General features: G+C 37.7%; 3 protein-coding genes across 3 annotated transcripts; 1 reads left to right on the plus strand and 2 right to left on the minus strand.

Moving 5' to 3' along the window:
• Positions 1–3,305: 3,305 nt before the first annotated feature.
• LOC149173557 (uncharacterized) lies at positions 3,306–7,554 on the minus strand. The gene is made up of 3 exons (XM_089426734.1): positions 7,260–7,554; positions 5,611–6,931; positions 3,306–5,388 (listed from the first exon to the last, which is right to left on the minus strand). Exons 1-3 carry the CDS (start codon positions 7,552–7,554, stop codon positions 3,306–3,308), a joined length of 3,699 nt encoding a protein of 1,232 aa, XP_089282860.1.
• Positions 7,555–8,184: 630 nt separating this feature from the next.
• On the minus strand, positions 8,185–8,868 carry LOC149173558 (uncharacterized). Its single transcript, XM_089426735.1, has one exon. The coding sequence runs from the start codon at positions 8,866–8,868 to the stop codon at positions 8,185–8,187; it is 684 nt and encodes a 227-aa protein (XP_089282861.1).
• A 1,291-nt stretch (positions 8,869–10,159) lies between these two features.
• On the plus strand, positions 10,160–10,627 carry LOC149173559 (uncharacterized). Its single transcript, XM_089426736.1, has one exon. It carries the CDS (start codon positions 10,160–10,162, stop codon positions 10,625–10,627), a length of 468 nt encoding a protein of 155 aa, XP_089282862.1.
• The last annotated feature ends 2,335 nt before the right edge of the window (positions 10,628–12,962 follow it).

The following is a 12,962-nucleotide window of genomic DNA, read 5'->3' on the forward strand; positions in this document are numbered from 1 at the left end:
TCTTGATAACTCATTAACAAAGGAAATATTGCATTGACTTCTTCGAAGGGATCTTAGTGCAAATGTTCATACACTCAGAGAATAACTTTCAGGACAGATGAATGATGCGCCAACTGGAAAGGTTTCCATTCATTCTATATTGTTGTAGATGATAGCCACTAGTTGAGTCTATACCTGGCATATTTGCTTTTACTGTAGTGGTTGGCCTAGAAAATGGAGTAAGTTTACTAATTTAACATGGAATGTGAATATGTTTAAGCTTCTATTAAAGCTTGCAGTACTATATAAGCATAAAAGGCAGTCCACAGGCCTAGCTGAAACCAAATAACCAGAGGGCAGTTCCCAAGAGTTTATACCAACACCTAAGTATTGTGTATTTGTCCAATTGAGTTCACCACCTAGACCTTTAGAGTTGGCTCAGTGAGTGGTGATTTCAATATGTATAGAACTGTAAAATTAAGGGTTCATCACATCACTGTACCTCCAACTTTTCAGGAGTAGGGTGCTAGCAATCAGAGGTGAGAGTGCCTAATTTCAAGTTATTACATAAATCCTTGCAAGAGCCCATGTATAAAAGGAATGATGCTATAGTGTGGATCACCCATGCATAAAAAGATACCAACTTAACAAGGGGACTATGCCAGTCTTTGCACTTAGAATTTTGCAGGAGAAAACAAAAAAAACAGAAAACACTTACCCCATTCTTGTAACGATGCAAAAAACGAAAAACACGTACCCAATTCTTGTAACCATGCAACAAGAGTTGGGTAATCTATTAACCGCCTCCTTATGTTCAATATTGTAAGGGGGCTTGTTACACAATGTTATTTACACTTCTCTTTTATATTTGCCTACAAATTCTACATTATACTTTGGTATAATTAATACTATTTACATTGCTAATTTATATTTACTTATTAAATTCTAGATTATATTGTTAATTATAATTTAAATAAATCCTTACAAATATTATATTTGAAATAGACAAATTTGGATGGTATTGTTGGATGACATAAAAAGGCCTTGCAAAACATTATAAGGTAAATACTTAAACACTTACAATGCAATAATATATTATTTTTTATATTAACAATTATTTATTAATATATGTGTCCATGGGGCATATTAATTGGTAATAGTAATATTGTATTATGAAATATTATGTAAGACTACCAGATTCATATCAATTAGTAATAGTAATGTTGTATTATGAAATATTATGTAAAATTACCAGAGTTAATGTTCAAATCTCCCTGCATCAAGTTAATAAGAAATATATATATATATATATATATATATTTCATATTGACTTAGAGCTTCATTATCCCTATTTTTAAAAGTGAGGATACAAATAACCCCTCTAATTATCGGACAATTATGATCAACCATCTCTTAGCCAAGTTATATGGTATTATTTTGGAAAATAAGTTGAGCATATAGCTTGAAAGTCAAGGTACGTGGGCTAAAGGCCAAGCGAGTTTTAGAAGGCCGCACTCAACAACGGACCACCTCGTTACGCTTAGGAATATTGTGGAGGAACGCTGCAATGATAAATCCAATCTCTTTTGTTGCTTTGTGGACTTTAGAAAGGCTTTTGATACGGTTCCTAGAAATAACCTATGGAATAGATTAGAAGAGCCAAAGGTTCCTTTCGAGTTGAGCACTGCTGTTATAAGGTTATACGAGAATGTAATTGCCAAGTTAAAGAGCAATGTGGAGTGGTCAAAAGATATTAAGTGTAATATCGCAGTTAAACAAGGTTTCCCCCTCTCCCCTACCCTATTTGGAATTTACATCGACAAGCTAGAAGATTTTTTAGAGGAAGCAGGCTGTGCTGGCACAATCTTAGCTGGGATAGTCATCAACCCTCTTCTCTATGCTGATGATATTGTTCTTCTCGCAAGGTGCCCATCTGATCTTGATAAACAACTTAGACTTCTTAAGGATTTCTGCTCTACCATGGGTATGACTGTTAACATTGACAAAACAAAATTTATGATTATAAAATCCAAGACGGACACTTGCACTAGTTTTATGTATGACAATAATAACTTGGAGGAAGTGTCTTCTTACAAGTACTTAGGAATTGATATTCATCACAAACTCAAGTGGAACTATAGCATTGAGAAAAGGATTAATGGGGGGTGGAAAGCTTATTTTGGTCTTGAAAATAATTGTAAAATGACAAACCTCGTAATGTGGGATAGAAAGAAGTTCCTCTTTGAAACTTTAGTCACTCCTGTTATCTTATATGGATGTGAGGTTTGGGGTTGCAGCATCTCTAGAGAATCCTATTGAGCAAATCCAGAAGCGTTTTATAATGTATAACCTCAAAATTAAAAGCAATACACCCTATCCTATTCTCCTTATAGAAGTGGGTCTTTCCCCTATCGAGAGCCTAGCTATGACTAGGCTTCTGTTGTACAAGCACAAACTCAATAACATAGGAGACCATAGATTTCCTGAGCTAGCTTTAAATTCTAGCCAAAACCACCTAAGGCTCAAACGAGGTTGGTATAAAGACACCAGGGCCTGGTTAAACCATCGGGAGATCAACGAGAATGTTGCATTGCAAAACATTAATAACATTAAAAATATTGTTACTTCTAAGTTCAAAGAAAAAATGTGGTGTGAGAAAGATTTAGCAGCTAAAAGAAAATTAAGATATTATAAGGAGGTCATCAACCCCACCCTAGAAGATCAAAAGTATCTCTCCATTTTAAATAGCTCAAAGAAGAAAATTAATATAGCCAAGATTAGAATGAACTCTCATGAACTCCATAGTGAAACGAGTCGTTGGGCAGTTCCTAAAACACCATGGATGGAAAGGATCTGCCATCTTTGTGAGAATATGAACATCGAGGATGAAAATCACTCTCTTAGAGTGCCCCGCATACAACCACATTAGATCTTAGTTTCATAATCTTTGTTGCAATACTGACCCTCCTAGCCTTTTACAATGTCAAAATTATAGTGAGCTCGAGAGGCTTCTCTCCAAGCTTTTTGAGCATAGGAATAAAATCTTAAATCAAACTAAATAATAATTCGTTTCTTTAGCTTTGATAGACCAAAGTTTGGTCTCAATAGAGGTTAACCATCATCATCATCATCATAAAAACATTACACATCTTTTTCTTATATTAAATTATAAAAAAATTATTTAAATATCTATATATATATATATATTTTAACTGAAACGGGTGTAAGATTTTATTTATTTGAATAAGAGAGGTGGGGTCTTTGCCGAGGCAGCCCCGTTTACAAAGAAAGCAGCCAGCATATTCTGCTTGTGAGTTACAGACTTTTCAGGGAATTTGGTAGAAGTTTTCGTCATTGATAAAAAGCTGTCCTTTCATGAGCGGGCATCCTTTGTTCGCCATTTGATCCGCTTCGCCATTCAGATTTCTAAGGATGTGATAGAATTTATAGGAGGTGAAATCTTGGAGGATTCTTTTCAGTCTTCCCAGAAGTTTATTGAGGCTTGCATTGTTGAAAAGATCTTCAGAATTTAATTTTTTGATAAGGATCTTTGAATCACCAAAGACTTGGAGGTCTTTAACTCCCTTTTCTCTTGCTATTAGACAAGCTTTGAGAAGTCCATAGATCTCTGCCTGATTGTTGGATTTCTGGCCTAGTCCCCAATAGAAGTTGTCTCTTGAGGTGCCATCCGAAGAGTAAATGACCCCTCCAGCACCAGCGTTCCCAGGATTTCCTTTGGAGGCTCCGTAAAAAAAGATGGTGGTGAGTTTTTTGGATTTCCACCAATTTATGAAACTTTCCTCTGTTTCTCTTATTCTCCACTTTGGATTAACTGTTTGAGGGGCGAGATGAAGCTTACGAGGAGAAGGCTCAAGCGAGTGAAGCCATCTCCTTTCTTCAGGAAGGAGCAGTGGATCTTCTTTATAAAACTGTTGTTGGGCTGCTTCCAAGAGAAATGCTTTAGCTTTGGCTGCAACTTGTAGAGGAGTGTATCTATTTCCATTGAAAATTTGATCATTACGAGCCAACCATATCTGCCAACAAACGAATTTTGGAATTGCTGTCCAAATTTTTTTCCAGAAGGATTTGGTGGGGATGCTGTGGGGGTAGATATTGTTCCAGGAGGCAAACAGTTCAGCTACTGTATTCTGGGGGAAGGTTGGAATCTGCAGGTCCAAAAGAGCGTGCCCCCATGCTTCCTTGGCAAATTTGCACTCAAGGAATAAGTGCTGGGCTGTTTCAGAGTAGCTTCTGCATAACTCGCACCTATGTGGTCCTGCAATATTCCTTTTCTCTAGATTATCTCCAGTGAGTAGTTTGTTGTGCACCAGCGTCCAGAAGAAGAAGTTTACTTTAGGAAGGGCTAGGTTGTTCCAAACTGACTTCCAGAAGGCCGGTGCGTGACTGCTGTTCCTTGAATTCTGGAGTGCTTTATATCCTGCTGCTGTGGTATATGTTCCAGTCGTTCCCCAAGCCCAGCTGTCTCTTATATGGCGATGTTCAGGAGAGGATCCTTCCAACAAATCGATAAGAAGGTTTTTTTGTGGTATTAGCCAATCAGGGATACCATTGAGATCCCAACCGGCCCATTCACCTCTGCTGTCCCAATTCAAAATATCATAGAGTCTGGTTTTGCCTGCGCGCAACAGCCACTCTCTGATATCAACTATATCTTCATTTTCTTCCAATGGGTCATTCCCCATTATTCTATCATGCCACATATTGATTCGTTTGCCATTTCCAGGCACTCTGTACAGGTATTGATTAAAGAATTTGCTGCTTTTGCAACAAAGCTTCCATACCTGCGTGCTGTTGGCAGAGGAATCGAATTGCAAGCTTCTGTATGTAGAATTTCGGGCGTATTTGGACATCAACGTGATGCTGGTCTGATGATTGGGTTCATGGACCATTTTCCAGAGTAGTTTCCCACCCATAGCCAGATTTACAAGGGAGGGATCTCGGATTTGAAGGCCCCCCTCTGCTATCGGCCGTCTGACCAGTTCCCAGCTTACTAAGTGCATCTTGTTTTCATTCCCTCTCCCGCCTTGCCATAAGAAATCCCTTAACAGTTTTGAGATCTGCTCCGTGACATTCCTGGGGGCCAGCAAGAAGGCGGCTTGATAGATTGGGAGCGCAGATAGCTGTGTCTTAATTAGAATAGTTTTTCCTCCTTTGGTTAGCCAATAGCCTCCCATCGCTTCTATCTTTGATTTAATTTTACATATTATTTCTGTCCAGAGCGTTCTCCTGTTGGCACCATTGGTAATTGGAAGGCCGAGATATTTAATTCGATCCCAGTTGGCATGACCTCTAAATCCCAGGACTGTCGCGATGCTGTTGATCTCTTGTTGACCTGTGTTCCAACTATAAATTTCACTCTTTCTCTCATTGATGAGAGCACCTATGACCCTGCAATAGCTTTTCAAGACTGAATCAAAGCCTTTGGAAATTCTGGGGGATGCACCTTCGAGGAGAAGTGAGTCATCGGCAAAGAGAGCATGGTTCAGGGGTATTGCATCTGAGGAGGATTTGAGACCAGGGAGAGTGCCAAAAATTCTTTCAACTGTGAGTTTTCTACTGAGGGTATCAACCATTAAAATGTACAGGAAAGGGCAGAGGGGGCATCCCTACCTGATGCCTCTCCGGGCTCGGAAGAAATTGGAGGGGCGACCATTGACTAGGGGGGAAATCCAAGGGTTATTTATGCAAGCATTAATAAGCTGAACAAAGTGAGGCGAGAAACCAAAGGTGAGGAGTACCTTAATGAGAAAAGGGCGATTGACTCTATCAAACGCATTTGCCATGTCTAATTTAATCAACATACCTTTCTCATTTCGTTTCATGCTAGTGTGGATTGTCTCCTGGACTTGGATGACATTGTCGAGAATGTGTCTGCCCTCCACAAAGCCGCCTTGTGGACTAGAGATCAGCTTCTTGAGCAAGGTCTTGATCCTGCTTGCTAACAATTTTGCTAGAATTTTATAGGATGCATTACAAAGAGATATGGGTCTGAATCTGGAGAATGTTTCTGGATTAGATTCTTTGGGGATTAATGCTAGATATGTAGAGTTGGTTCCTCCACCAATCTTAGCTTTTCTCATGAACCCCTTTATCATTTTTTGGAGATCTCTTTTGATGATGTTCCAGCAGACTTTATAGAAGTGTATCGTAAATCCATCTGGGCCCGGCGCCTTATCTGATTCCATGGACCATATAATTTTTATAATTTCCTCCTCTGTTACTTCTCTGGTGAGGGCAGCGTTTTCTTCTAGACTGATTAGATGAGGGATATTGGAGAGGAATTCTGCTATTTCCCCCTCGGAAACCTGTGCTCCATCACTAAAAATATTTTTAAAATGGATATCTGCAGCAGCTTTGACTTGGGTAAAGCCTTTGCTGACTTGGCCCTCTGTTGTCCTTATTTCATAGATGTGATTCTTGTTCAGCCGGGCTCTATATTGTCTGTGGAAGAAGGAGGTGTTCCGATCGCCTGCCTTTAACCACAAACTCCTGGATTTGATTCGCCAGTATTCTTCTTCTTTTCTGAATGATCGATATGTAGCAGCTTGAGCCTTGATTTCTTGTTCCACGAGTTCAGCTGTGATCTCTTTGCTCTCCAATTCCATTTGTAAAGTCTCCAATGTGTATACTGCCTCTTTCCTTATGCTGGTTGGAGTAGGGATTGGTTTCATTATCCACTCCTTCAGCGCTTTTTTTGTGGCTTTCAGTTTTTGTTCCCAAACAAAGCTTGGGGATCCTGAGAATGACTTGGCCCAGGCTTCTTTAACAGTTTCAAGAAAACCACCTCTCTCAATCCATAAAGGGCTGAAGCGGAATGGTAGAGGACCTAGATCTTCTTCGTCTTCAAGGAGCAGTTGGATCGGCTTGTGGTCAGAAGCTAAATTGGGTAAAATTTTTGTTTTGATTATCTTTTTATCCATAATCAGGGAACCTTATACCAAAAATCAATTCAATCGAGCAGAGATATGCTCTGGCCCAGATCTGTTGTTGGACCAGGTATATAGGCCGCGAATGGGCATGAAGTCTAATAGGTCCCATTGCTGCGCTAGCTCTTCCACAAAGGCCAGCATAGGGTCTCTGTTGTTGGAGCCGCCCCTTTTCTCTTTTGATTTCAGTACTATATTGAGGTCACCTGCTAGAATTATGTTGCTTGGGGTATGCTGGTCTAAAAATGCTAAGAGAGAGGTCCAACATTTTTTTTTTTTTTTCAAAATAAGTAACAGGAACATAAAGATTAAATAGAGAGAAAGACAACTTACTTTCACATTTTGTAAGCTCCGTGAATATCCAATGCTGAGTTTCATGAGATTTTTTGAGTAAAAAAGAGTCTTCTGACGAGAGGGTTGCCAGCCCTCCGGAGGAGCCCCTTGAACTTACTGATTTGCCTGCACTTTTCTTCCACTTTGACTTGCTGATGTCTAGAAGCGCTCGGGCTTCTATCTTCGTCTCTTGGAGCATGACGATATCTGTAGATTCTATTTTCAGGAGATCCATGACTGCTTCAGCTTTGGAGGCGTTCCCCAATCCTCTACAGTTCCAAGAGGCGAGCTTCATGATTTACTTGAGAGGGGGAGTAGGGCCTCCCTTTGAAGGCCTTGGTCTGGTGTTTCTTCCAATGGACATTTCTATGGTGGACTGGCTACCTTGGACTTTGAGTCTCTCAGCTTCCTCTTCCCTTATTTCTTTGCGGGATTTCCTTCCTGCTCTTCTAGAGGGGCATTCAAAGACTTCATCCTCTGAAGAACCCGCACTATCTACTGGTTTTTTCCTTGTTACTTCTGCATAAGATGGGTTAGAGGGGCTACCTTGCAAGGCCTCAGCCTGTGTAGCTTCTCCCCCTTCTTGGTTTAATGGTGGGTCTTCTGTATTTGCCTTTTTTTCCTGTGTCGTACCTGCTGGGACGGTCTGATCTTTTTCAATGTCGTTCAGGGTTGCATCCATTTCTTGATTGTCGGTCTGGTCTTTTTCAATGTCATTTGGGGTTGCATCCATTTCTTGGTTGTTCTTGGAGCTGCCTGGAACTCCGGAGATATGCCCTTTTCCATTTCCTTTTTTTTGATGAGCAGTCTTTTGAACTACCGTCCATTGGTCCTCATTTGTTTTGTCTGTTTGGTCTTCTGCTTTTTTCTTGCAATGTTTCGCAAAATGGCCGTGCTCATGGCAGTGTCTGCATTTGAAAGGGAGCTATTCATAATCCAGTTCCTGGATGTGAGTCCACCCAGCAACAGAGAGCTTTATTGCTTCAGGCAATTCCTCTTCTAGATCAAAATCTACACAGATTCGGGCGCATGTGTACTGGTCTTTCCTTGTTGCCTGGTCTATATATTTTCCGAGTGCATTACCAATGATCTGAAAGGTTTTTTGATTCCAACAATGCAGGGGCAGATGGGGGAGTCGCACCCACACCGGGACAGCGGAGGGGACATCCTGAGAGGGGTCAAAGTCCGGAGACCATTTGTTTAGATACAGGCCTTGTGGTCCCATGAAGTAAGGGCCATTTCTGAAGATGAGACTTCTATCTTCCGGGTTCTCAAAGACAAATACGAAGAACCCTTTGCCCACAAAATAGCTCTTGACTCCGTCTTTAATCAATGGAGACCAGTTTCTTTGGGTCCAGTTCTCGACCGATTTTGGAGAAGGCCAAAGGCCCGTGAACTGGCCTATCAATCCTCTTTCCGCGAGGTCCAGTGCTGCCTTGCATGTTTCTTCTTCAAGAAGGGCAACCGTAGAAATCGATCCAAGTTTCTTGACGAACTTCTGCTGGCTAGCCGTGGGAGGGCGTTTCAAGCTTGCGGCTATCAATGCTTTGAATGCAGAAATCTCCGGAGGTGGGTTGAGAGGAGGGGCAGAGCCCCCGCTGGATTCCATGGGGTCCTCTACATCTGCGGGGCCGCGCTGGCTTGCTCCCAGCAGCCCAGGCTTTCCAATCTTTCAAGCCGGCGGATTTTACCAAAATTCCAGTTGCAATGTCCTCTGTTTCAGCGTGAAGGCCAGTACAGGGCATCAGATGCAAGCTCCTCTCTTGCAATGAGGAAGGCCGAGGCTGGCTTGCGGCCAGAGGCGCAGTGCAGTCGACGGCTAGGTCTTCAGCAACGAACCGAGTTTCTGAGTCAAGATTGCTAATAAAATTTTAATTAATATTTAAAATTTTTATTTTTAATTACATTAATAAATAAATGATTATAAATATAATTTCTTATAAAATATAATTTTAAATTCAATAATATAAAATTAAATTTGTTCGAATTTCAATTTCAATGTAATTTTAAAGTTTTTGACCAATCAAAATCAATGCGTATTAACTTTCTATGTAAATTGTGAACACGACTTTCTACTAAACGAACATTACGTGAGTTGTTGGCATAAATTTTGCAGGGTGAACACAATCGTCATAAACATAAATGTCAAATATAAGGTTTTGTGTTACTTTAGATTTGATCGTAAAATTAAATCTTATTTATTTTTAATGTAATTTTAAAGTTTTTTTTTGGGAAATTAAAAAATAAAAGGAAGTTTTCCTCTTCAGTGGACAAAGATTCTGATGACCTTGAGGAACACTGGTATATGTTGTATTGAAGCACAGGACTTTCTCTCCTGGAAGGGAAAAAGTTGGAAGGGAAATGTAAGTGTAAAAGATATCTATTCTACCCTAACTAGGAACCACCTTTCTCAATCAATCAATATCTTCCCTCTGTCATTATGGAAAACTGGGAGCCCCTACAAAATCATCATCTTCTCCTGGTTAGTTTTCCACAACAAAAATCTTACATGGGAAAATTTGTAGAAGAGGAAATGGATTGGACCGGGAATATGCCTTATATGTAAAGCGGAGGGAGAAAATAACTATCACATGTTCATGGAATGCAGTTTCACCCTTCAGCTATGGAGGAACCTTGTGTCCTATTTTGGTTTTAGTTTTGTGATGCATTCCTCACTGAAAGAATCACTCGAATGGTGGAGTACTCAGAAAGCAATATGGAGACCCATCCCACAACTTGTTTTCTGGTCTATCTGGAAGTGGAGGAACAAATATTTGTTCCAAAACATAAAGGAAGATTATAAGTCTGTTTTTGAGAAGATTATCTCTCTTTATAACTCTCTTCCTCCCAAGATTATACAACATAAAAATATAAAAACCAGGGATATTAAGATTAGCCAGATGAGCTTTCCTAGAGCCTTTTTTGATGGGGCTGCACAAAATGGTAAGTGTGCCTGTGGTATCTATATTGTCATGAATGAAGCACAACAGTTTGCCATTTACTGGAATGGTGGAAAGGGAACAAACAACAAAGCCGAAGCAATGGCTCTATCAGGGCTTCTTCATTTTAGCATTTTCCTAAATATTCAGTCTCTGCAGATCTATGGTGATTCTAAAGTTATAATTGATCATGTCACTGACAAACTTTCCATAAAAAATCACAAGCTAACAGGATGGATGAACATAATTGATTCTTTCTGGAGGAGGAGAAAGGATTATTCTATTCATCATGTGAACAGATCACAAAATACTCATGCAGACGTTTTGTCAAAGAAAGGGCTCCTATCCCAAATGGGCAAATGGAAAATGGATATACAACTCGCTGCTACAACCTACCAGATTGAGGATTTTTCTCTTCCTGGTACATAATCTATCTTGCTGTCTATCTCTATCCCTTGGTACGTATACTGGAACTGTTTTTCCACCATAGTGCATGTTTTCACTTTTTGACTGAAGATGATCAGATAATGAGGACTTATCTATCTCTAGCCAAACTGTTTGGTCATTTTTTTTGTGTTTCAAGCTTACTGCATGGACAAATCATATTATCTTCTGGTACCTTTTTCTCCCCCTAGGCTTTCAGGTGTAAAAGTATGAGGAGGATATTTTTACTATCTCCCAAGTCTAGGCATTAGCTTGATATTTCAGCCTATCCATATGTATATTGGCACTCATATGATATTAATACAATCTAGCTTTTTTCATATTGAAAAAAAAAATAGGGTTTTAAGGTATTTTTCTAGTTAATTTTAATTAAAATTTAATAAAGATTTTTAAAAATTTGAGTCTAAATTGTTTATTTTGTGGAATTCAAAGTTTTTCAAAACGCTAAATTCATTTATGCATTCAAAAATATATCTTAAACAATAAAAAATCTCAATTTTCCTTGAAATTATATAATTAAATTAAAAAGAAAAACACCTATCACATTTATAAATTAAATTACTCTTTTAATAAATATTTAGTTGTTCAAAATTAATTTTTATAAATTTGATGGAAATTGAAAACATGGATGTTCTATATGAACATGGCTTTTTACAAAACATTCATAAATTTTGAATTCCACAATTTAAAATTATTGCTGATAGATCGTATGACAATTGGATGTCTAACGTAGCGTAAGTGTTAATTTAAAATTTATATATAAATTTGGATTTGATTATTAAAAATTGGTTTATTGAATTTCCAAGCAAATTAAAAATATATGACATGAGAGATTTGGAATTTTCTAAAAGATTTGAATATGCTCATTCAAAATCAGCCTTTATTAGGTTTCCATACAATTTGAAAAAATTGTGCCTTGCGAGTATTAAGTGTGAATATATGAAATTTTAAATTTGATAATTTAAAATTAAAATGGTTCAGTGTTTATGCAATTTGAAAACATGGATATCATATGGGTAATAATTATGGGTTTTGAAAGTTGGATATGAGAAGTCAAAATATTTTTTTTATGTGACTCGAAAATATGAATCTTCAAGTTTTAGAGTTTTATTCGAATTTGGAAATAATCAATATTACTTGGGTGGTATATACTTTGATAATAAACGTGTTCGTATGCAGTGTTATGAGTTTCAAGTTTAATAAATGAAATTTTGTAAAATTTAATTTTAAGTTTTAAAATATTATCAAATTTAAGGTTATCTAAATTTTATATAGTTTTTTGTTGATTTATTTTAACAAAAATAGATCAGAAGAGTTAGAAGAGTATTTATTAGGTTGAATATGATGTTTTATGATTAATTTATAATTTTTCTTATTAAAAAGGTTGTAGTCGTTCTTAATGAAACATATAAATCTAAGTAATTGAGGATATGTCGTATATGTTCTATTTGAGTTACCATAATCAACATTTTTGGGTTATGTGAGCATCCAACACGAGTTGGATGTTAAATTTAATGAGTCATAGAATTTATTTTATTTTGTAAGATATTAATATAATAAAAAATTAATCCCATCTAATGTGGTGTTTTTTTGTTTTTTTATGGATTTTCAGGGTTAGAGGTAAACATGTCACATTTGTATGTTTACTTCATCTAGGGTTTTTGGCGATGTTTCATGGGGTTTTGAGGAGTTTTTATGTCATCAGATGACATTCATTTAAAATATTACATCATTTACACAACTTGTTTTTCCGTTGCAATCCGGCTGACATTCATTTGAAATATTACATCATCTACACAACTTGTTTTTCCATTGCAATCCAACAATTTTCGAGAAACAAGGTTATTGTTCAGCCTAACTTAATTAATTACGCTTAAGGTGGCATTCCGAGAGGAATAATTGACGGAACACCTTAGTGTAATAGCTTGTTGGAACTGAAACTAGAAGATCTACAAGATGAGATGGTTAGAAGTGATTTTTAGTGAACTAGGGAGGCATGATGGTTAATTTATCATTTTCCCACATAAAAAAATGTTTTCATTGAAATAAAAAGAGAGAAATATGCTTAATAATCAAAATAATAAAATAAAAGGTTCTAGAGGGTCCATCAAATTTATAAAAAAGAAAAAAGAGGTCATTGACGACATCTGGAATTTGGTCTTTCTTCTTGTATAAGAGATTGAGAACTCAATTCTCTACTTGTTATGTGACTGAAACCTGACAACAATCCAACTTCATGTGTTGGTCAACGGAGAATACATCACATTGGCAACGTGTCTTGACTCTAGTATGTAAGACAATGCATTATACACTGCAAAGT

This window comes from Pinus tabuliformis, chromosome 4_2 (assembly GCF_031772625.1).
Source record: "Pinus tabuliformis cultivar Carrire ecotype Pingquan chromosome 4_2, CPIR1, whole genome shotgun sequence".
Lineage (NCBI taxonomy): Eukaryota > Viridiplantae > Streptophyta > Pinopsida > Pinales > Pinaceae > Pinus > Pinus tabuliformis.